Below are 21,055 nucleotides of genomic sequence, written 5' to 3'. Positions count from 1 at the left end.
CCTCGATTATTCCCCTCAGCTGCCGGGCTCAACCACCAAAGTCAAGAGATTCAGCGGCAGTGCGGCCTAGATTACAGCAATCATAGCTAATCACTTTCACCGTCAATTCATACAGCTTGGTTCTGGTCTTTCAGGTACGAGCAGCTTCGTTACAATTCTCTGTGGACTGCTCTGGACTCATCAGCGGTTTCATAACGTGCAGATTGGAAGTCTCCATCAAGTGTGTTGGAAGAAGATGTATATCGTTGATCCATCTACGTTGACCCCGGACATCTGGGGTCTAACGCGGTCCCTCACGGAACTATCTAGCAAAGCGCTGCTCTGGTTGACCGCCCTCACTTCCCTGCATATGCCTAATTCTGGGATGCAGCGAAATCTGACCATGTCAGTGGTCCCTGGTCAGTACCTCCTCGGCCTCGGTAAGCAAATTAACTGTCGCACAAAAAAGCGTACTCTGATACCGTCTCAATTCCAGGCATCGGAGACATCACAGGGTACGCAACCTAGCTCTACTTCCGTTAGCTATCAGATTGACGTGCAAGGATATCTCCGCAGCCCAGTTGTCGAGACTAACATGATGGTATGTGCTTTGGAATGTGGTGTATAATAACCAAACCCTGAGGCATCATCAAGGGATACGCAGATGGACACCAAATTGACACGGGATTGCACATGCGGCAGCGCAGCCGCGTATGGATCATCGCCGACGCCTCCCAACCAGACAGTCGAGTCGTCTTCATCAACGCAGGTGATGCTTTTCTCGACCTCATCTCTTCAGTATATCACTGAGAGTCGCGCCAGATATCGGTATGGGCGACACGGGCATCCGCCGTTCGATCGTCTCCGAGCTCTCCTCGCGATATCCTGGACTTTACACAAACGCGAACATCGCACTGGTCGCGACGCACTCTCACGCCGGCGTTGGCGGGTACCTCGAGAACCTGCTGCCGCACATCACCTCACTCGGCTACGTCAAGCAGACTGCGGACGCGATCGTCCAGGGCACTGTCCGCGCCGTCGAGTTCGCACACGCAAGCATGGCCCCGGGGAAGCTTAGCCTTGGGAACACCACAATACTGGACGCGAACATCAACCGATCTCCCAGCGCGTACCTGGCGAACCCGCCCCAGGAAAGGGCGCGGTATGAGTGGAATGTCGACAAAGAGATGACGCTGTTGCGATTTGACGATACCGATGGGAATCCGAGGGGATTCTTGAGCTTCTTCCCGGTGCATGGGACAAGCCTGTATCAGGTGAAGTACCTCTTCCACGGGCTACGGTAGCGTCACAATGTGGCTGATCCCTTGATTAGAATAACACTCTCGTCAGCGGCGATAATAAAGGCATGGCTGCATACCTCTATGAAGGTGTGCATCTCTCTTTTAGGTCTGAGAAGTGTGTTGACACAATGGATTAGCGATGGTCGAGCCATCAGCAATGCCAGGCAACACTACGTTTGTAGCAGGATTCACTCAATGTAGGCAGGGTATTTCTTGATCCGCGCTCGACTGACATATCGTGCAGCAAACGTCGGTGACACAAGTCCGAACACGTAAGCACCCTGATTTTGCCACTCATAACGACTTGTGGTCATGCTGGTATCCAGTCTAGGAGCGGTCTGCCAGAGTCCTGGGAAACCCTGGGACGGTGAGCCGTGCAATTTTGAACACTCGACATGCGGGAATCGGACACAGGATTGTCGTGGGAGGTGCGCTGAATCGCACCAGCGCAGACTAAAGCACAGGCCGCTCAACGAGTTCATCGTCACGTCAGAGGACCCAGTTTCCGCATCTCCGACTTCGAGTCGAACCGGATCATTGCGCAACGACAAGTGGACGGTGCGAAGACCCTCATGGGTCAGGAACTGTCCCCTATTGTCGGTCCGGTAAAGGCTGTGCACGCTTACCTTGACATGTGCGTTCGTCGCACTGTGCTGATTTCTGCTCCATCTTAACGTTTGTGCAATCGCAGGACGTTCCGTACCTTTGCCTTACCGGACGGTACGAAGGCACAGACATGTCCTGCTGCGCTAGGTCCGTTGCCATACTTCATTCGTGCATGGTTGTATCTCATTCAGGTGTTACCAGGATTCTCATTTGCTGGAGGGACCACGTGGGTCTCAGCGTTTCAGCCTTGTATCGATGATTAACTGAGCATAATAGCGACGGGCCGGGTAAGTTTGACTTTATCCAGGGAGATAACTCGACGTCGCAGTGAGCAGACTCTGGTACTACATATCTTACACAGCATTGTTCGATTAACACCGTTTACACAGTAATCCTTTCTGGGACTTTGTAAAGGGTGGCCATTGCCTTTTTCTTTCGTACTGCGCGTGTCATTGACTCCTGATACGATCATGTTCGCAGATGCGGTGACGCCCCCGTCGCCCCCGGAGCAGATCTTGTGCCACTATCCGAAGCCTATCCTTCTCGACACGGTGTGTCCTATCGTGCTCATCGAATTGCAACAAATCTGATAACACGACCTGCAGGGGTACGCGCGCAAACCATACCCATGGTCGCCGAATACCGTGGACGCGCAGATACTGCGCGTCGGCAACCTCGTGATGCTGATCATGCCCGGGGAGCTGACGACTATGGCTGGGCGGCGCATGCGGTCAGTCCAGTGACCATCCTCAACCGATCAGTGTAGCTCATGCGTGAAATCGTACAGAGAGGCGATCCGCTCGGAACTGATCTCTTCCGGCATGCTCGGCGAGGATGCCTACGTCGTCGTCGCAGGCCCCGCGAACACGTACGGTCATTACGTCACGACGCGCGAAGAGTATGCCGTGCAACGCTATGAGGGCGCGTCAACGATATTTGGGCCTTGTGAGCTGTTTGTCTCTTGATTGTGTGCTCAGTGCATGATCATACCCATCTAGATACACTCGACGCGTACATGCATGAATACGGCAAGTTGGTTCCGTACCTCGATACGGGTGCGACGGGAACCCCACCGTCTGACCCGGCGCCAGTGGACTTGACAAGCAAAGTGATCTCATTGCAGGTGAGCTATCAGAGTTCCACATAGTATATGCATATGCGTGTACTGATACCTTCAAGCTGCCCGTAATACAAGACAATCCATCTCTGTCGAAAAGCTTCGGTGAGGTACTAATAGATGTGAACACAGAGTCTCCATACCATGCTGGAGACAGGGTGGCAGCACAGTTCGTAGGGTGAGTGTTCTGTACGATCATGCTTTTGTGACCGCTTCCTCTTACCAACTTTTGCCAGAGCGAATCCGAGGGTCAGTGCTTCTCTTTCAGCATACGTCTGCCTATGCCGATCGTGTTGAACCGCAGAATAACTTGCGTCTTGAGGAGACGTTCTTGACGGTCGATAGGCTCATGGACGAGCAATGGGTCCCCGTGAGATCAGATTCGCACCCATCGACGACATATCATTGGGAAAGGACCAACGTGGTTAGTATACATTCTGCTGTTGGATCGACCTACCAGCTGATGCATTGTGGACAGCTGTTCGGCGTCAGTACTGTGGACATCGCATGGTATGGGTATTCGATTCACAAGCTCGTGAATGTAGGACTGACTCGGTTCATAGGGTGATCGAGCCCGGCATCCCTGGTGAGTGAAGGTATTAATTGAGTGTTCAGAAGCTGAACTCATATAGCTGGCACCTATCGTCTATCCTATTACGGAGACGCGAAACACCTCATGGGTTCGATTACACCTTTCATCGGGTACTCTTCCATTTTCATTGTTGCTTGACGAGTTCACGCCTACTCCATGCCTCCTTCATGCTTTATTCATTCATGATCTGATATATCTTCATCTCCTTTTCCACCTCTCACGTCGTTGCTGTACTTGTACTCCTCACACACGCGGCGGACGTTATACGGATCATGAATCAATCCACTCAGGCTCTCGCATACACACTACAGGTGTGGCCACTGTTGTACATACAAGAGGACCCGGTGAAGAGCTTTACATTAAGGCATCTCGTGTGTGCGTGAAAATCATTAGAGTCCGCCGAGGGCTTCGCCCGTAGAAATAGAAGCATCGGAGGTAACACCGTGGAAGGAGAACTGTCCGAGACGAAGGTGGCGGAGTGCTTAGGCCCTCTGGAGGAGCATTGCCTTCTCGTTGTGGACCTGGGTCGTCTCCTGTGCGTGGCAGTCATTGTGAGCGAGAGCGACCCTCGACAAGTGCGTGCGGCAACTCACATCGTCACCCTCGAGGCGGACGTAATTGCGGCGCCTGAGGTTCCTGACCGACCTGGACACGAGCCAGAGGCCGAACATCATGACCACGGCGAGAAGCGCGCCAGCTCCAGCGTTGACAAACGAGTTGTCCGACCCGCCCTCGATGCCGAACCACGACGACGACGACACACCGCACGCCTTCGCCCACTCGCGGTTGCTGTTGATGACCGAGTTCTCGAGGTAGTAGATGAACTCGGTCAGCGGGATGTCCTCGCCATGGTCGAACACGTGAACCGTCTCAAAGTCCTCATCCTGGGTGCCGTTCTTGAACTTGAAGCGCAGGAAGTCGCGCACGTCCGGCGCACGCCCACGGCGGAGCTCGATCGCGAGAGCGGATGCGTAGTTGGCTGCAGAAAGCGAGCCCGTCAATGGCCGGCATCCTTCACGTGAGGAGGTGGGTGGACGTACGAATGCCCACGAGCTCCGGATGCGCCTTGAGGACGCCGGTCATGTGGAACAGCGAGATAAAGGGCTGGTACGTCGTCTCGATCAGCATGAACTGGAGCGGATCATCGTTGTACGCGACGCGCTGGAGGGCCCCGAGGATGGAGTGGAGCACGGTGCGGGCCGCGACTGTTGAGATAAGCATTCACAGATAGAGCGATTAGCTGTGCCCGAAATCATGTGGGATCTGAGATACGCACTATTACCAACACCAGCCAGCTGGGGATCGGAGAAGACGAGGGTCTCGCGGGTGTTCGCCAGCGAGCGGGCCTGATCGATGTACGTCGGCGGAAGACGGTGCGCATAGGTCTTGTTGTGGGTGAGCTCCGTGTTTATGTAATCCCAGACCTGGCGCCTGTGGGTCAGTTTGTCGATCATAGAATGCTACGTGTGATGCTCACGTTGTACTATGAACACAAGGAAAAATGAGTAACAGAACCAGTAGACACAGGTATTGTACATACCGCGTTCTCCACAGAAACCTCGGTACCGAAGACGAAGTCACGGACGTCGTTGAGGAAGCGCTGTGCACCCTCTGCGAGCTTTTTGAATGTCTGCGACTTTTGGACCTTCTCGACGTGCTTGTCAAAAGCCTATCCAGTTGACGATTAGTTTTGCCCGTCGGCCATCGCCGACAGAAAGAAGCTTACAGGGCAGTCAGTCCAGCTCTCGAGCGACCTGTCATTAGTGGGCTCGACAGTCTCAACTAAAAGCACAATGGTCAACCACGCTATCCAATTTCACAGAGCAGCCTACAACATACCTGGAACGTATTGGTATCCGCCGAGGGGAGCCACGATGGTGGTGCCGTTTGCAAGGGTGATGCGGTTGGCAGGGTTGGGCGGGAACAGACCCTGGAGGAGGGCAGTCGCCGAGTCGAAGACGGAGGGGCCCTCAGAGCCAACCTTGACACGGACATGGACTTGCGAGAGATCGACGAGTTCGGCGGAGATGCCACGGATGTGCGACGGGTTCTCGCTGTTCAAGTACGTCTCGCGCAGGAACTGACCGAGCTGGTGTGCCTGAGCCTATGTTGAGAATGGGCGCGTAGGTGAGCATTATAGACATGATGAGCTGGCAGGATACGAACCTCGCCAAGAGGAGTGCTGAGGGTGGGACCAGGCTGGTAGGTGATGGGGTCCTGGTAGGCCTCAGTGCGGTCACCATTGCGAGCGAGGACGACAACGCCAAGAACTTCACGATGAGACATTTTGCTTTGTCGGTGGGGGGGGAATCAAGGGGATCGTCAGATAGATCGTCGAGCAAAACACTCGGGCTGCTGGGAGCTGATGAGCAGCGACACTTTATACCGAGCTGCCACGCGGCATGCTGTCGTTAATTCAGGGAATCAATGAAAGGAACCATTTAGCGGAGTAGACTGTGGAGGGACGCGGTGCGCAGGCGTGTTCTTGGCGCTAGAAATGAAGTTTCGCGGAGCTCGGGCAACGAGGGCGGATATCTTAGCCAGCTGATGTGACCGTTTTCCCGATGTCAGGGGGTGTAACGCTGCACGCTACGAGATGCTGTTGTGGTACGTGAATATGACACAGGGCGTGGATATAATGCATAATGCATGGCGAGAGAGAAGCGCGAGTGGTGCGAATAACTTGGCCCACACAAAGGATTTCCTGCAATTGTAACAATGAAGAAGGGCGCGAAGGTGATGTGAGGTAACCGAGCGTGACCTCCCATGTTTTTGTTTTCTGCAAACAGCGACGGCAGCTCCAATTAAAACGGCCACGCTGACAACAAATGGGCCCGTCACGCACGCATCTGAGGAAGCTGTTATGATTAGCACGAGGAAAAAACGCGTATCTGGCGGCGTCCGTGCAGCACGTGACCGTTCTATGCGACCCTGCATCAACACCGGCGACACCGTAAGTGATCTCTTCTGCCGCTCGAGGCGGCAGTCACCAAGAGGGGACACTAGCCCGACCGCCATGATGGAAGATGCCAGAAATATCGCGCAGCCGATGATGTCCAGCGTTCGGGTCTGCACAATTTCGTGTAGAACCGCCACCAGCACGTGGCAACATGAGGCTAACGGCATTGAACCGTCCTCCCGGGTACCTTCGCTGAGAAAACGTGCACTGTGAGAGTGCACGCGCCGGTGATGCAGTCTAGGCGTGCACCGAAGTGACATCGGTTAGCATCACATTGGGTACCACCGCGGGCAACTCAGTGATGTCCTCAGAACTTTCCATGCACGAACCATACCAACCATCGCAAAAAGTTGCCTTTGTTTGCAAACGCTTTCGCAACGGCCTTCAAGCCCGTGCTTTCTAGCGCGTGCGCGGGGACGTTAAGAGCAGGAGGGAAGGCACGCCCCTACTTGGCGGCGCGCATCCTTCTCCAATCGCAAGGCGCAGTAGTTAAGGCCGGTGGTACCACATCGCCGGCCTTGCAGCCTCAGCGCTAGCAATGCAACCTGACAGGGCGACAGGCACAGATTATTAGCAAGCGGAAAATGCAGGGAAACCGGCGGAGGTGATTGCGCCTTTGTACTCATGAACTTCTCGAATCACCTTTGTCGAGTGGCAACGAGCAACATCCCTGTGCGAACATGATGACCTCGGCGGACATTGAAGACGAAACAAGAATGCGTGTCAGCGACCCCGCGTTCTTTGCCGCACGCGAGTCTACTCACCTTCTCGTGACGGTGGGGGCTCCAGCTGAAGAGAAGAGAACTACCTGATTCTGCAGGAAGCGCATGCCATTTCACCGCCTCACATCGGCTCTTCAAAGTCCCCACAAAGTCAATCAAAAATCGCAACCTGCGAGCACGCCGCCGCGGGACACGCACAACAATGCCATTGACATCTTCCGTGCATACGTCAAAAGCGGCGAAGAAAACACGACATCAACGCGTGTTTGCCAGCCTTTGTCCAGGTCCTGCTCCTCTTCCTGCGACAACGCGGACAACAGCACCCACCTCGGACCCTTTTTCATCTACTTCTTTCCCTTCTTTTTGCTCTTACCACCTCCCCCGGGTGGCGCAACAGGGGTCTCCACGATGCCTTGCGTCGCCCCACCTCCACCACCTCTCCTCCGCTTGCCATGTCCGTACTGGGCACTCGAGCGCTCGCTCTTCTTTAACCAACGTTCGGGATCAGGCATGGGAGTAACGCCAAGCACCACCCCCTTGGGTATGCGCCGCGCGCGGAGCTTCTTGGGCTGCGGCTCACCTGCGTCCTTCGTTTGCGGTTCTGCCTCGCGTGCCGTATAGGGGAGCGTGGAGGGAGCGGCGGGCGGCGGTGCCGACTCGAGCGATTCGGCAACTGCAGATGAAAGTGCGGAGAGCGCAGAAAGGTAGCCAGAGGTGAGGAAGTCGAGATGCGATTGTGCGGCTGTGAGGTTCGTGAGGATGTCGGCTTGTTCGTCAGAGTGCTATTAAAGGAACTGGTGAGAAAGTGGCGATATGGCCTTCTTAGTGGGAGGACGTACCGGTTCCGCTGTATCCAACAGCGAGTTGTACAAATCGAATGCTGTCTGGTAGTCTCCCTGACGATATGCCTGGGGAGCGAAGACGTCATCTGTTGAGCGGGCTTCCTTCTAATGCATGAAAGCGTGCGCACCAGCTGTGCCTCAAGATGCAACGCGCTCCTGCTCTCATCCTCCGCCTTCCGCTGCCGCTTGAGAGCACCTACGATCTCCGTCGCTTCGTCCTCGCGATGTAGTCTGTACAGCGAGTATGCCTTCTCATAGTCAAATGCATTCCCTTTGTCCGTCTGCCCCTCCCTCAGACTATCCACGAGTGCAAGAGCAGGCGCATACTGGTCCGTTTGCAACAGCAGGAAAAGCTTAGTCTGCAGCGCATCGGGATCGCGCGAGTCGATGCGCAGAACTGTCGTGCGACGTCAACGCTTTCCGCACATTATACCAGTACTACGCATATACGCACTCTTGTCGCAAGTCTTGAGCGCATTCGCGAAGTGCGCGCCGTCGATTTGCGCGCAGAGCGAGGTGAAGAGACGCTTCAGGCGGTCGGCGTCGGACAGGGGAGATTTTGGCTTCGCAGCAGGCTTCTTGTGTGTCTTCCCTGGGAAAGCAGGCGTCGTCTTCGAGTGAGAAGACGACGAGGCGGCTTTGGGAGCCATGAAAGAAATGTATATCTGGAAAAGTGAGTGCAGTAGGGTGAAGGCGTGGATAAGGAGAGATGATGGGCGCTAGCGAGCTTGTAATAGATCGTAGATAAGCATTGAAAACGTTTGTTACGATTTGTTATCGGGTCTTTCTTATTGCCTGAAACGCGCCACCTCCCAAAGGCCCTCTGTATCGCACGGCCACCATCTCTGCTTCTCTTCCTCACCTTCTCATTGCATACCCACAAAATACACGCTATGGCAACAGAATCGTGCGTTTTTTAATCATGCATCGTGCGCATGCAGAGCCGAGCTCATCCATCTCCTGACTTAGACCACAGCCGGCCGTCGCGCCCGACGCAGACACGCCCATGATGGAGGTGACGCAGCCACAGGCCCCGCCGCCAGAGGAGAAGGCCAGGAAACGGCCGCGAATCGAGATGGGCAGCGAGCAGCGCAGGCGTGGCAAGTCGATGTTTGCGCTCGCCGTGGGCACACTTACCAAGGCGAAGAACGAGGACCGCCAGCGGAATCAGAGCGAGGCGGTGCGTGTATCAGTCGATGAACTATATGTATGAGATGGCGTGCTGACGGATGATGTCGTGGATAGGCGAAGAAGCGGCAGATGATTGAGCATCGGCTGCAGGAAAAGCTACGGAGGGAGACGGACAGCGTCCGTCGTGCTGAAGAGGCAAAGAAAGACAAGACGGCTGCGAACCGGCGGGAGGAGGAGCTTCAGCTGAAAGACTCTATTGTACGTCTACTCATTCTCCACTCCCGCTTCACAACCTCGTCTGCAAACAGCAGCGATACCTCACCATGCTTCTACATGCGTATCTAACTTTCCCTCCCTCAGCAAAAACTACGCCGGACACGCCTTCCTCTCCTCGCTAACTTCCTCCTCACATCCGATACCATTCTCGAGCTCGAGGTGCCTTCGTCACCACCCACGGATGCTCCCGTCAGCATGGATACCGACTACATCGGTGCACAGCCTGCAAGCTCGATACGAGCAGCCCTGGCGGGGCCACCACGGACGCACCCGCCGCCTCTGTACTACCTCCCAGCAGTGCTACTGCCGTCACAGGAGGCGTTCCTGAAGAAGAGGAAGGAAGAGGTACGTGTATGCCAAAATCTCGTCGAGCCTCTGAACCTCACACAGGTAAACCCTTTCCGCATGAAACACAGGCAAACATCGCTACGGAAGCAGAATGGGCATCGTTCGCATCGGAGCGCACCGCTGGAATCGCGGAGATCACCCGGCTACGACAGCGCGTCGCGGAGGAAGAAGCGCGCAGCAGGGCCGCAGCGAAGCCGCAGGACGAGGACATTGAGGTGACCGACGCGACCGCGTCCGCACCCGAGCAAAACTCGGAGAAGGTGAAAGAGGATAAGGAGGTCGCGATTCCCGAGGAGAAGCAGAACGGGACGACGAAGGAGAAAGACGAGGAGGGAAAGATGGACGTGGATGATGGTGGCGGCCAGCAGGCGCCGCCGGAGGAGGGGAAGCGGGAGCAGGAAGCGAAGGCGAAGGAGGAGGGTGCGGGGCAGGCGCAGATGCAGGCGGACGATGAGGACGCTGTCGAGTATTAGCATTCAGGTGGTCTGGAGACTTACAGTGCGTGATATTGCTTGAATCTGTATTGCTTTTCCATGCTCGTTGAATTGTTCTTAATGTATTTTCTGGCACATATCGTGAAAATGCTGTTAGCTGGTCTGTTGCAATCCCTCGATGCGGTCTTACCTACGTGTCCTACGTCCACAACTAGGTATCATGAATGCGCACCGACGCATGCGTTCTAGAAGCTCTAGTTGTCCCACATTCATATTGTGCAGGCGGAGAACGGCAGTGTTCGCGCTGCGGTCGGAAGAATGATGATCCCGAGATGCTGTCGATGGTTCGATTTGACAATCCATGCCTCGGCCTTCACTCTCATCTACATCTACTCATTTAGAATTGGTCGAGGCGATTTGTCTCCAATCCGCCGCGCTTTTTGTACCCGGTCATGGCTGCAGGCTGCACGCCTCTCATTACGTCTCGCAGGATTCAGCCATGCATGAGTCCTTCTGCAATCTCTCCGAGGTACACAGATGGCCAATCATGAACCATGAGGTTCTCAGAAAGAGTTTTTGCTCCATCATGTGAGTTAATGGCCTGAGTGATCTTGCGGTGGCTAGCACGTACTGATAAGCTTCTAAGTTGGGCACGTACAACTGTTTTTTCAAAAATGCCACTGAGACTCCAAATTTTACAGCGCACGTTCAGAGTCAAGGCAACAAATTTCAAGGACTGATATGTCGCCTGCTCTGTTATGAAATCGCTAAGCGCATCATCACACTCTGCGAAACCATGAGGTCATGGCGCAATACCAATTTGAACTATGATCCGCCGTATGCTCCTTCTGGTGGATTTATGTGAGTATGCCTTCTGGAGTTCTGAAACACAATGCTTCGTTCTTCTCGCAACAATTCAATCCTCCCGTTCTCACAGCCAAGGTTCCTCGCGTTCCTTCTAATCCATCCCACTTTTCAGGCTCTTTTACTGCTGGTTGCAATACGGCTGCTGCATTCGTTGCACTGAATCTGATACTTGTGGTCGGATGGACCTCCGCTAATAATCACCGCTGTAGGCGACTCTCTGTTTTTTTTTTCCGTTCACACTTCGGTGCTGATCTACCAGGTGACACATATGACCGTACACGATGACAATCATACCAGCGTCTCGCTTACCGTTACAGTATCATCTCGTTATGGCATAAGATTGGGAGATCAAATTTCCGATATATACTCTATGCGCGATAGTCTACGTGTAGGGGCAGCGGCGGGCGCGCTGTGGCGCGCCGACTTACCAAAGATGAGGACAGCACTATTTTGTTGTTTGGGAGAGGCAACGCCGCAGATGCGTATGCATTCTAACTTCACACATTGGAGGTTGCTTGTTGACGTGATTGGCTCAAATAGATGGCTTCATTGGATCCTTGCCATATCTAACCATCGTCTCTCGGACAGAAAAATAGCAGACCAGCAATAACGTCCATGCCAATCATTTTGGACTAGCCTGTTTTTTTTTCCGTTTGTGGGTTAAATTCTGATAAAACGAGCCGCATCACCGGTTGCATGTCACTCACGTATGGCGTTTCGGCGCAGTAGGCTGCGTGGAGTCGGCGGGTATGCTTCGAATGGTCTTACAGCGTCATCAAGCATTTCCTCGACAAGGCTCAGCACTGGATCAGGAAATACCATGGGGTGAACGGTGCGCCTCCGTGATAGAGCCAGAATTGCGGCTCAATGCTTGCAGGGGCGCTTGCAAGTGAGATCAGTTGAAGGCTACTCCTTTGATTTGTTAGAGGTCTTTGATGAGCTTTCGCTCTTCATATGTCGACTGCTTGATCCTGCTGCCAATGCCAACGCGAACATATGAGACGTATGGGTCGTATTTGGTCATTATCTGACGATTCTCCCCGCAGCAGGACCAATTTATGTCCTTAATCGGTCTACAATTGACCGATGGTTGAATCGATGCGGCCAATCAGTAGTTGCCCATGTGTCCTCAACAAGATCTTCAACTCCGCCTGGAGAAGATTCAGATGGCTTCTGAGTATTCTCGTTGGGGTCGGAATGTCCGACGTCTGTCTCCTGTTGCATCGGACAGGAAGCATCATCCTTATTCCAAAAAAAAAGCATCCGATATAATGCAATCAGGTAGTTTCAATGCGGTCTCTCACATAGAAGGCGAGCTGTAGGATGAAAATAAAGGTACGGTAGCGTGTTGCGGCAGTAGATTCACGCACCACCAAAACACCACAAACACGAGGTCTTCGAGGTGCCAAACGAGTCCGCGGTCTCTTCTTCGCAGAGTCTCGAGGAGGACAAGTACGTCGCGACTCTCGATGGGAAACCGGATGAACGAGCTTTAGATAGCAACCAAGAATTGGCCCGACATGAAGAGAGTGAAGGAAGCGGGAGAGTACAGAAGTGAAGGAAGAGAATGCTGCGCTTGTGCTGATGCAGGCAGTTGCCGCTGATGATGACGCCGTTAAATGGTAATTATCAGCTGGTCAGGAGACAAAGTGCATGGTACTAACTGCCTGCGTTCAGTGCTCATTTTGGAGTTGTTTCTGGTATACTATTCGCTGGCACATATTTTACTTGCACCGTTGCAGTCCCTTCATGCCGTGTTCGCGTTGTGATGGAACTCATTCATGTAGGAAGTAGTTTGTAACGGAATTCGACGAGAATTACACACGCGACAGTCGTTATAGAGTGCACGGGGCGCATGGACCAGATAGGGTTCGAATAGCACGCCGAAAACCTCAGAATTATACCAAGAAAAAAGACTGCGAAAGGATTCGAAAGCCGGCTCAGACAATCTCAAGGGCAGAGTGCAGTACTGATAGCTTACCTACGTGACAGCTCTATAAAGAGCCTGCTTCCCGACGAATCATGTCCGCACATTTCTCAGCCACAGCATAGACAAGCGCTTGCGGGTGAGCTGCGGGAACGTCCGGGAAGATGCTGGCATCAGCGATACGCAGGTTCGGGATGCCGTGCACACGCAAGCTGTCGTCGACGACGCCGGGATGCTCGTCTTCCTGCGGGGCCATGCGGCATGTGCTGGAGTAATGGTACATTGTGCCTACACGTTCCCAGATGAAACTATCCAATGCGGTATCGCTGGTGGTGTCAGGAACTATACACGCTTCTAAAGGATAACCAGCGGTGCGCATCTCACGAGCAATCGCCGCCGCTGTGCGGAGACCTGCACGAAGCACTGCGACATCTTCTGGAGCTGATAAGTATCGCATTTCGCACAGCGGGTCGGCACGTGGATCCAAAGAGCGCAGCGACACCTGGCCGCTGGACCTTGCGGTCATAAGACCGACGTTGATGCTAGCTGTTCCCTTTGACTTGTTTACACCGGGCAGCCTGGGATCGGCCATGGCGGTCTAGATAGGTCAAGATTAGCATGATTCTCCAGAAGTAAGAAGTTTTCACGAACAAACATGATCGCAAAGTCGGGTAGGTTTCGTGGATTGTACGAATCTAGGCGCTCCTCAGAAAGAGGGCGAAGGTTTCCGTCCGGTTGAACAAGAGAAGAGATGCCAAATGTCTCAACCTCGACGAGGGTACCTAGCAACCATCCCGTTCCTTTCCGAACGTAGTTGAAAATTTCACGAAGGAGAATACTCGGACGCTTGATGATTCCGTACAACGAATCGGCCATCCGACAGTTGTAGATAGTGTTGATCAGAAGGTGATCTTGCTGGAGGGAGGCCATCAGTAAATGATCGAGGCACACCATACGATAATATGACGTACAAGATGCTGTCCGACCCCTGGGGAGTGCTTGATCATGCGGATTCCCATTTCACGAAGATGTTGCTCAGGACCAATACCGCTGCCGATGCATTTTAACAATGTGCCTTCTTCTGCAACGAACAGATAAAGAAACACACCTGAGCATTAGAAGCTGGGGATTGCGGAGCGCACCACAAGTAAGGACAATTTCATGTCGAGCTGTGATGGTGCGTGTCAACCTTCCGTGGATAGGCTGCAGTTCCACACCGACGGCGCGGACAGTCCCATCGTTCTCTTCAGAGAACTCTAGCTTGCATGCCACGGTATTCGCGCAAATGTGCAGATTCTCATGCCCCTCTACGAAGGGACGTGGAAGATAAGCCCGAAATGAGGACGATCGACGTCCATCTGAATCGATAGTATACTGCATCTTATTAGAGCCAACACTCGGCGCTAGCGGTGAACGCATATCAGTGATTGCATGATAGCCTAATCGCTGGATAGCCTCAGCCGCTCTGAGCGACATCGTCATCATAAATCGGTTCGTGAAGCACATAACCGATAACAAACCTCTCGCATGAGCCAAAGAAATGGCCTTCGAATGATTTCACTTGCAAAGGCCCTAAGAGGATCGATGAGTCTTATGCTCGCGCCGATACAGATGACATACCGTTCAGCCCGTGGTACTCGTTCGGTGGTGGCCCAAGCCAGTGCTCGGACTTGTCGAGGTAAGGCTTGAAATCGTCATACGACCATCCGGACCGTCCTTGCTGGCTCCATGTGTTGTACTGCGCTGGGACACCGCAGGTATAGAGACAGCTATTGATGCGGCTCGTACCACCTAAACCTGACCCGCAAATAAGGGTGAAGTTCCGGCCGAAGCGATCATCTTGCACACTGTCGCAGACCCAGCTGTGCTTCCCATCCGATAAATGGTGGGTAGAGATGGCAGGGATCCAGTGAAACCACCTGCTCCGAGTCCGACCAGAATGATGACGATTATCTGTCAGATAGTATTGTCGAGAGTACTCACGAGTCCGCGGCATCGCCTCTCTCGATCAGCAGGACAGTGCTCTTTTTGTCTTCGGCTAGCCGACGCGCCACAACACATCCACCGGTTCCCCCTAGATGTGGACATCCATTAGTATATTCAGACTACGCACACCAGACTTGATCTCCATACCGCCAATGACGATGTAGTCATACTGTGCCCTCAATGTATGCAGCGGACGCTGGAACGGATTGTTTGGCGTAAACGGCCACATGAATGAACGGGCGTTTGTAATATATAGTAATATATGAGAGCGAATGCGGACTATTCAGAAGCCCTCAGACTCTGTCCGTCGAGGGATGGGGTTGAATTGAAGTCAAGCTCGCTACGATCAGAACTCATGATATATGCTGGTGGATAAGAAAATTGGCGATGGAATGCGTGCTGGCCTGAGTAGGCTTCTCAGAAAGAAGATGAATTGAGTCGGCAGAAATTCGATCGGCTAGACATCCGGTGCTCGAAACCCCTGTTGTTTCAGCTTGATATCAACTGATAGATACCAACATAGTGGCTCAGCTAGCGATCAGAACTCGGAAGAACACTTCGCTACTCACCCAAGCTCATGAATCATGATGCGCGCGCATCGTCAAGTATGTATCATTATTTGAAAGATCACCATTCTCAAATGCCTGGTGGACAGTGCAGCATTTCAGCACAGTATGGAAGCTCATTGGAGAAACCTAGTGCCGTACACGTCCTTACCCCTTGCTTGCCCTCGCGATCATCTTCTAGATGTTCTCTCATGATCTATCTGGCCTGTTAGAATCAGACAACGTGGCTGGCTGCCAAAAAGTCGGATGAAGACATCAACATCATCTCCCTGCGGACTTAGGCCGACTGATCCACGCGACGCTAACACAAGAAGACTCGGAGCGCCAGCGAGGTAGGGCGTGTAGCTAGTATGTAGCGCTCAGAATCTTCTGGATGACCGTCGATGTCCGGCTTTCCGGATTCTCAAAGATAATCCTCAAGCTAGTTCTGAGGCGAAGGCGAAGGAGGAGGGTGTGGGGCAAGTGCAGATGCAGGTGGATGATGACGTCGTCGTTGAGTATTGACGTTCGGTTGGTCGGGGGTATCTATCAATCCATGCATGAGCTCTCGCCGTGTAAAGAGGGTATCAAATCAATCACATATCCGTGTCCCGCGAGGGAGCGCCCGACCGACAAATTCAACACCGTACGCAAGTAGCTATCAGCAAGAACCCATGGAATCAAAGAGAGACGTCAACCATCAACACGCCGAGTAGTCATTCCGTCCACACAGCACAGCAAAACGAGCGTCTGGCTGAATGCATTTCACAACGAAAGGGACTAGAAGAAAGTACAAGTAAAACGGGGCGTGCAAACGACGGCTGAAAACCGTGAATCTGATCGTGAGCTGGCCGAGGATAACCCTATCGCGCAGTATATAGGTATGGTAGATCCGTATCCGTGCATGACGACTGTCTGTTCAACCCCTTCCACAATGGCCGAAACGTGCTACGGCGCGACCGTCTGCCGATGCTATCGAATCGTCCGGAGAAAGCATCGGCAGAGAGAGAGAGACGAGCAACGGAGCAACGCCTCGAACGTATAGACCCATCACGCCATACATCAACACCCGAGTGCAATGCCGACCAACGCAGCTGCCGCGCCCATGACGAACGCAAAGGCTACCTGTGCACGGTCCGCCGCGGAGGTCGTACTGGTGCTGGTGCTGGTACCTGTTGTGTTCGCACTTGACGACGTGCTCGACGCAGAAGTAACGCTCAGGACCGCGGTGGAGGACGTGGACGTCGCGCTGGAAGTAAATGCAGACGAGGTGGATGCCGAAAGGGAGGTCGTAGCAAAGCTGAGGGAGGTGCTTATGGACGCTAGCGCGCAGAAGCGGTCCGCGAGGGACTCGGCGGAGGAAAGGCTCGCGGGGCAATTGGAGGCCATGCAGGAGGTGAGGTTCCCAATGAAGAGGGTTGAGCTGGAGGCGCGTAAGTACAGTGCAGAGTCAGAAGAGCAACAAGGGCGGGAGAAAGAAGATGTCCACAATGACGAGTTAAACAGCGCGACAATGGAAAGTTAAGGGACATTGCTGAGCTCTCATCATACTCCATTGCACCTGGTCCATCGACGGTGCAATCAACATTTTGTAAAGTGTGATTGACGAGCATCTCAGGGAAGCGAAGCTGCAAAAATCTCCGGAGTAGAAGCGACATGAACCCGATTCTCCGTTCATACAACCATCGACGTAACGGGAATCGATCCAGGGACGACTTACTTTGATCCACAGAAGCAGTCTACCTCCACGACACTGTCACACCCAGCATTGGCAACCGCCGAGTCAAGGCAGGTGTCCACTATGACCACAAAAGCACAGCAGCGTGTCAGCAGTCCAGAAGTCCCGACTTGGCAGCAGACACACCGCAGGTCGAGTACCCGCTCAGGCTGGGATACGACGCCGTACTCGTTGACGACAAATTCGCTCCTGAGCTGCTGCTCGCGCTCGACGCCGAGCTCAAGTTCACGCTCGCGCTCGCGCTCGCGCTAACGGTTTCCGACGCCGACACGGAGACCGAACCGGAAGACGAGAGGGAGTCCGCTCCCCAGACAGGCGAGACGAGGAGAAGGAGCGAGATGGGAAGTGAAGAAAGTAGCATGGCGCTGGAGTCGGTCGAAGGCCAGCAGGGGTATGAAAGGAGAGGTTGAAGTTGAATACGGGGGGGGGGAAGCAAGTGGGTGAAGAGGAATCGTTCAATTTGGGACTGACTGGGAACACAGCCAGGCGAGAATAACTTCTATTTTGGGTACATCGTGGTCACAGGATCCCGCAGCTGGGCCTGCGCACTGCGCACGTCGAACGCCGAACATGTTGCACGAATTCGACTATTAATTCAAGGGGTAGTCTTCGATTTTCAACGTTGTAGGCAAGCAACATATTCAAATAGTCCTTGAGCAGGGCCACTCGACCGTCTTTAGTACGCATCAATTGAAATTGCGACAACATCGAGCTCCAGGAATTGGACAGTACAAAATCCAACAGCAGAGCAGAAGATGACGGTTTCGTGGATAGTGGTCACTATCACTACAACTGATCTTTTCAGCACTTCTCAGCTACGCTTTCCCTTTTATATCTGACATTGATGGCTTTCCACGTATGTCAATCACCATCTTCGCGGGATGGGGTTTGTTAAATGTTTCAATGGGAGGATACAACACTAGTAACTATGTGGAGCCGTACCTGAGCATCAAGAGCTGTGGATTGCGGAGTGCGTCGCAAGCGATGACTATTTCATGCCGAGAGGTGACAACGCGGACTGATCCTCCGCGGATGGGCTGCAAGTTCACGCCGACGGGGCGAACAATTCCGTGGCCCTCTACGGAGAACTTTATCCTACAAGCTATAGTATTCATCATGGTGCATATATAGAGATTCTCGGGTTCGTCCACAAATTGACGTGGAAGATAGGCGCGGAAGGAGGAAGACCGACGTACTCTGGCCCAATCCAAAGTATGCTGTAGCTCGGTGAAACTCACGCTAGGCTCCAGCGGCGAATGACGTCGACTCTGATCTCGCGATAGCCCAAATGCTGGATAGCCTCGGCCGCCCTTGGCAGGAGGATCATGATTACACCGACAGTCGAAGAGTTAAAGATGTTCACGGACCTCTTAAACAATCCAAAGGAATAGTCGTCGAGCGACTTCACTTGCAAAGGTTCTGGAGTGTAGTGGGTTCAAGTTGGAGGTTCCGATCCTGGCCTGTTGGAGGGTGCTTACCGTTCAACTCGTGATACTCCTTCGGTGTTGGTCCAAGGATCCAGTGCTCAGATCTGTCGAGATAATGCTCAAAGTGGGCATACGACCAATCAGAACGTCCTTGCTAGCTCCATGCGTTGTATTGTGCCGGAACGCCACAAGTGTAATGACCAGATTATGGAAAACACACAAGAGAGCCCTCGGAAGCCCTCAGATGCCTCGATACCACCAATATTCCAGGAGCGAGGCAAGTTGGGATGAATGGAAAGCATGTGTTTTATGGCTATCGAGTAATGCTATCTAGAATCCCAAGTAGAGTTTCACACAGCAGGTCCTGAAACCTCCTGCATTAATGGCGAGCGGGTTTCCTGTATGTCGTCTGTGAGCACGGTCGATCGTAGGTAGATGGTCGTGGCATGCTCGTGGACAATGGATAGTACCTTCATTATTGGACGACACAGATATCCCAGAGCCGGTGACCGCATCTATGGCATCTAGCAATATAGAAATAACTTATCCGCTACCTTAATTTGTCCTTGCGGCAATACCGCGCGGCTTGCCCTGCAGCGGCCCAACAACATACTGGAGGTAGAGGTATGCGAGTGCCGCCCAGAAGTATACGACAGGAGCATAGTAGCGCCATGTCGTCCATAGGAATGTCCGATTATACCGAGAGACGGTCTTGTTGAAGTCCGCTGGAGGATGGTCAGTGGGATCATGACCGACTCGAGACGGCCGACACGCACCGTCTAGAGAGGTGTGCAACTCGTGCCAGAGATGCGGCACGTCAGTGAGGAGGACATCAACGTCCCATCGGACAGCCTGGGAGAATGATGAGAGCGTTGACGACAAGTGAACCCAGAGCGCCCACCTCGATCATCTCTTCCGGCCGGTTCAGCGTCCACACGATAAGCTTCTTTCCTGCCCTCTTGCATTCCTCTCTGAACCTACAGCAATACCCATCAGCCGCCCGCTCCATCTTACATACCCACACCCACACACTCACCTGAGCCCATCGCGGGACGCGAGCATGCCAAAGTACACCGAGAACACATCGCAGCTCTCCCAAAAGCACGTCCGCGAAACGTGCAAGTTGAACCCGATGTGCACGAGCGTGCAGTATGGCAAGAGGCGCGTGGCATGCGGGATGAACTTGGGGTGCCACACGCCGAGCCACAAGCGCGGCGCGAGCGCGGTCTCCCAATCCGGGATGGAGGAGATCGTCTTATGCATGAGCTCGAAGAGCCTCTCGGGGTCATTGGAGGCCTTGATGTCGACGTGCAGCTTCGCATGACGGTTCTCTGGCTGCGAATTGGGGTGCATGAGAAGGAGGACGGGTAGCAAGGGGGGGGGGCTGACCTGCATGAATAGGGCTATTGTCTCTGCGAAGGTGGGGATGGGCTGCTTGGGCTCCTTCAGTGTGCGCAGGTGCTGCATGCCGTCGGGGCCGTACCAACGCTGGCCCTTGATGAAACCTGAAAGTCACGGATAGCATCGTGTGAGTACGATACGATGACGAGGCGATGGCAGTCCGCGTGCACCTTTGCCGTTCGTTGTCCGATTCAGAACTACTCCCGCGCGCAGACTGGGTTAACGCGCCACATCTCGTTGAATTTGAAGGACACGTACATGGATCGTGGAACATCAGAACAACATCGTCTAGAGATACGTGAATATCTGACGGCGATCATCAGGTGAACGTTTTGACACCGAGGCATCATGTAGCGCACCACTCTCAACACCTTCAGCACCATCTCGTAACGCCTTCTCAAAACTCGCGAGGGTATTTTCAGGATAGGCCACAGAAGCCTGTGAGTGGACGTCAGCTCTCGCATCGCATCGAGGCCGCTAATCACTCACGCCGCGGTGGCCCCAGCACTCGGGCAAAGCTCTTGATGCCATATGTATGTGCGAAACTAATGAGCGACCTGCGTGAGGTGCTCCTTATAATGACCAAGCAACTGTGGGTCGGCGAAATCCATCAGGTAAGGTCCCTCGTCGGACTCCCAACCTTCGCTCCTGCCGGTGCCGTACGATGGCGCGGACGGTTTGTAGCTTGACATTAGTCATGACGCGTGATGTAACGTGGTAAGTGGCGCGTTTCTCATTCCGCATATATCGGTGAAAAAATAGGGGAGAGGGATACAATCGGGTGCGTCGGTGAGTGTGATAGCAAGTTGGAAGGAGACGCGGCGCTTGAAGGAAAGCGCTTTTGTGGACGCATGTGG

The 21,055-nt window shown here is 53.6% G+C and overlaps 10 protein-coding genes across 10 annotated transcripts; 4 read left to right on the top strand and 6 right to left on the bottom strand.

The window, feature by feature from the left end:
* Nucleotides 1-382: 382 nt before the first annotated feature.
* LAESUDRAFT_658665 (Neutral/alkaline nonlysosomal ceramidase) lies at nt 383-3,733 on the top strand (the record flags this gene model as incomplete). The annotated part of the gene is made up of 24 exons (XM_040904761.1): nt 383-419; nt 476-494; nt 556-580; nt 634-748; nt 802-1,253; nt 1,313-1,367; nt 1,418-1,477; nt 1,525-1,552; nt 1,607-1,708; nt 1,774-1,914; nt 1,972-2,033; nt 2,088-2,112; nt 2,163-2,213; nt 2,276-2,301; nt 2,367-2,437; nt 2,492-2,620; nt 2,678-2,831; nt 2,885-3,009; nt 3,066-3,181; nt 3,240-3,252; nt 3,308-3,427; nt 3,482-3,519; nt 3,567-3,589; nt 3,636-3,733. 24 exons carry the CDS (start codon nt 383-385, stop codon nt 3,731-3,733), a joined length of 2,085 nt encoding a protein of 694 aa, XP_040761742.1.
* Nucleotides 3,734-4,077: 344 nt separating this feature from the next.
* On the bottom strand, nt 4,078-5,881 carry LAESUDRAFT_658830 (phosphoglycerate mutase-like protein; the record flags this gene model as incomplete). The annotated part of the gene is made up of 8 exons (XM_040904769.1): nt 4,078-4,574; nt 4,636-4,800; nt 4,872-5,019; nt 5,073-5,078; nt 5,136-5,264; nt 5,322-5,377; nt 5,435-5,699; nt 5,762-5,881. 8 exons carry the CDS (start codon nt 5,879-5,881, stop codon nt 4,078-4,080), a joined length of 1,386 nt encoding a protein of 461 aa, XP_040761741.1.
* On the bottom strand, nt 5,810-6,873 carry LAESUDRAFT_728715 (uncharacterized protein). Its single transcript, XM_040909499.1, has one exon. It carries the CDS (start codon nt 6,611-6,613, stop codon nt 6,185-6,187), a length of 429 nt encoding a protein of 142 aa, XP_040761740.1. The 5' UTR covers nt 6,614-6,873; the 3' UTR covers nt 5,810-6,184.
* A 747-nt stretch (nt 6,874-7,620) lies between these two features.
* LAESUDRAFT_658784 (uncharacterized protein) lies at nt 7,621-8,768 on the bottom strand (the record flags this gene model as incomplete). The annotated part of the gene is made up of 4 exons (XM_040904767.1): nt 7,621-8,058; nt 8,116-8,184; nt 8,247-8,515; nt 8,573-8,768. 4 exons carry the CDS (start codon nt 8,766-8,768, stop codon nt 7,621-7,623), a joined length of 972 nt encoding a protein of 323 aa, XP_040761739.1.
* A 152-nt stretch (nt 8,769-8,920) lies between these two features.
* LAESUDRAFT_744447 (uncharacterized protein) lies at nt 8,921-10,627 on the top strand. The gene is made up of 5 exons (XM_040911314.1): nt 8,921-9,025; nt 9,088-9,298; nt 9,364-9,507; nt 9,610-9,870; nt 9,942-10,627. Exons 1-5 carry the CDS (start codon nt 9,012-9,014, stop codon nt 10,344-10,346), a joined length of 1,035 nt encoding a protein of 344 aa, XP_040761738.1. The 5' UTR covers nt 8,921-9,011; the 3' UTR covers nt 10,347-10,627.
* On the top strand, nt 10,536-11,263 carry LAESUDRAFT_322593 (uncharacterized protein). The gene is made up of 3 exons (XM_040902008.1): nt 10,536-10,895; nt 10,954-11,168; nt 11,245-11,263. Exons 1-2 carry the CDS (start codon nt 10,669-10,671, stop codon nt 11,045-11,047), a joined length of 321 nt encoding a protein of 106 aa, XP_040761737.1. The 5' UTR covers nt 10,536-10,668; the 3' UTR covers nt 11,048-11,168; nt 11,245-11,263.
* A 1,652-nt stretch (nt 11,264-12,915) lies between these two features.
* LAESUDRAFT_704034 (GMC oxidoreductase) lies at nt 12,916-15,316 on the bottom strand (the record flags this gene model as incomplete). The annotated part of the gene is made up of 9 exons (XM_040906536.1): nt 12,916-13,090; nt 13,156-13,699; nt 13,753-14,016; nt 14,073-14,151; nt 14,210-14,566; nt 14,622-14,673; nt 14,722-15,020; nt 15,085-15,175; nt 15,235-15,316. The coding sequence occupies 8 exons, from the start codon at nt 15,314-15,316 to the stop codon at nt 13,169-13,171; spliced, it is 1,755 nt and encodes a 584-aa protein (XP_040761736.1). The 3' UTR covers nt 12,916-13,090; nt 13,156-13,168.
* Nucleotides 15,317-16,556: 1,240 nt separating this feature from the next.
* Nucleotides 16,557-18,071, top strand: LAESUDRAFT_728710 (uncharacterized protein). The gene is made up of 3 exons (XM_040909498.1): nt 16,557-17,055; nt 17,353-17,431; nt 17,497-18,071. Exons 1-3 carry the CDS (start codon nt 16,738-16,740, stop codon nt 17,778-17,780), a joined length of 681 nt encoding a protein of 226 aa, XP_040761735.1. The 5' UTR covers nt 16,557-16,737; the 3' UTR covers nt 17,781-18,071.
* Nucleotides 18,072-18,285: 214 nt separating this feature from the next.
* On the bottom strand, nt 18,286-18,534 carry LAESUDRAFT_728709 (uncharacterized protein). Its single transcript, XM_040909497.1, has one exon. It carries the CDS (start codon nt 18,486-18,488, stop codon nt 18,297-18,299), a length of 192 nt encoding a protein of 63 aa, XP_040761734.1. The 5' UTR covers nt 18,489-18,534; the 3' UTR covers nt 18,286-18,296.
* Nucleotides 18,535-19,272: 738 nt separating this feature from the next.
* On the bottom strand, nt 19,273-20,830 carry LAESUDRAFT_322013 (PLC-like phosphodiesterase). The gene is made up of 9 exons (XM_040902007.1): nt 20,688-20,830; nt 20,558-20,636; nt 20,457-20,504; nt 20,369-20,395; nt 20,187-20,302; nt 19,834-20,132; nt 19,699-19,774; nt 19,574-19,649; nt 19,273-19,522 (listed from the first exon to the last, which is right to left on the bottom strand). The coding sequence occupies exons 1-9, from the start codon at nt 20,727-20,729 to the stop codon at nt 19,353-19,355; spliced, it is 933 nt and encodes a 310-aa protein (XP_040761733.1). The 5' UTR covers nt 20,730-20,830; the 3' UTR covers nt 19,273-19,352.
* Nucleotides 20,831-21,055: the final 225 nt, after the last annotated feature.

This window comes from Laetiporus sulphureus (assembly GCF_001632365.1).
Source record: "Laetiporus sulphureus 93-53 unplaced genomic scaffold LAESUscaffold_36, whole genome shotgun sequence".
Taxonomy (NCBI): Eukaryota; Fungi; Basidiomycota; class Agaricomycetes; order Polyporales; family Laetiporaceae; genus Laetiporus; species Laetiporus sulphureus.
The sequence above is the reverse complement of the archived record's forward strand: the minus strand, read 5'-3'. Positions and strand labels throughout refer to the sequence as shown.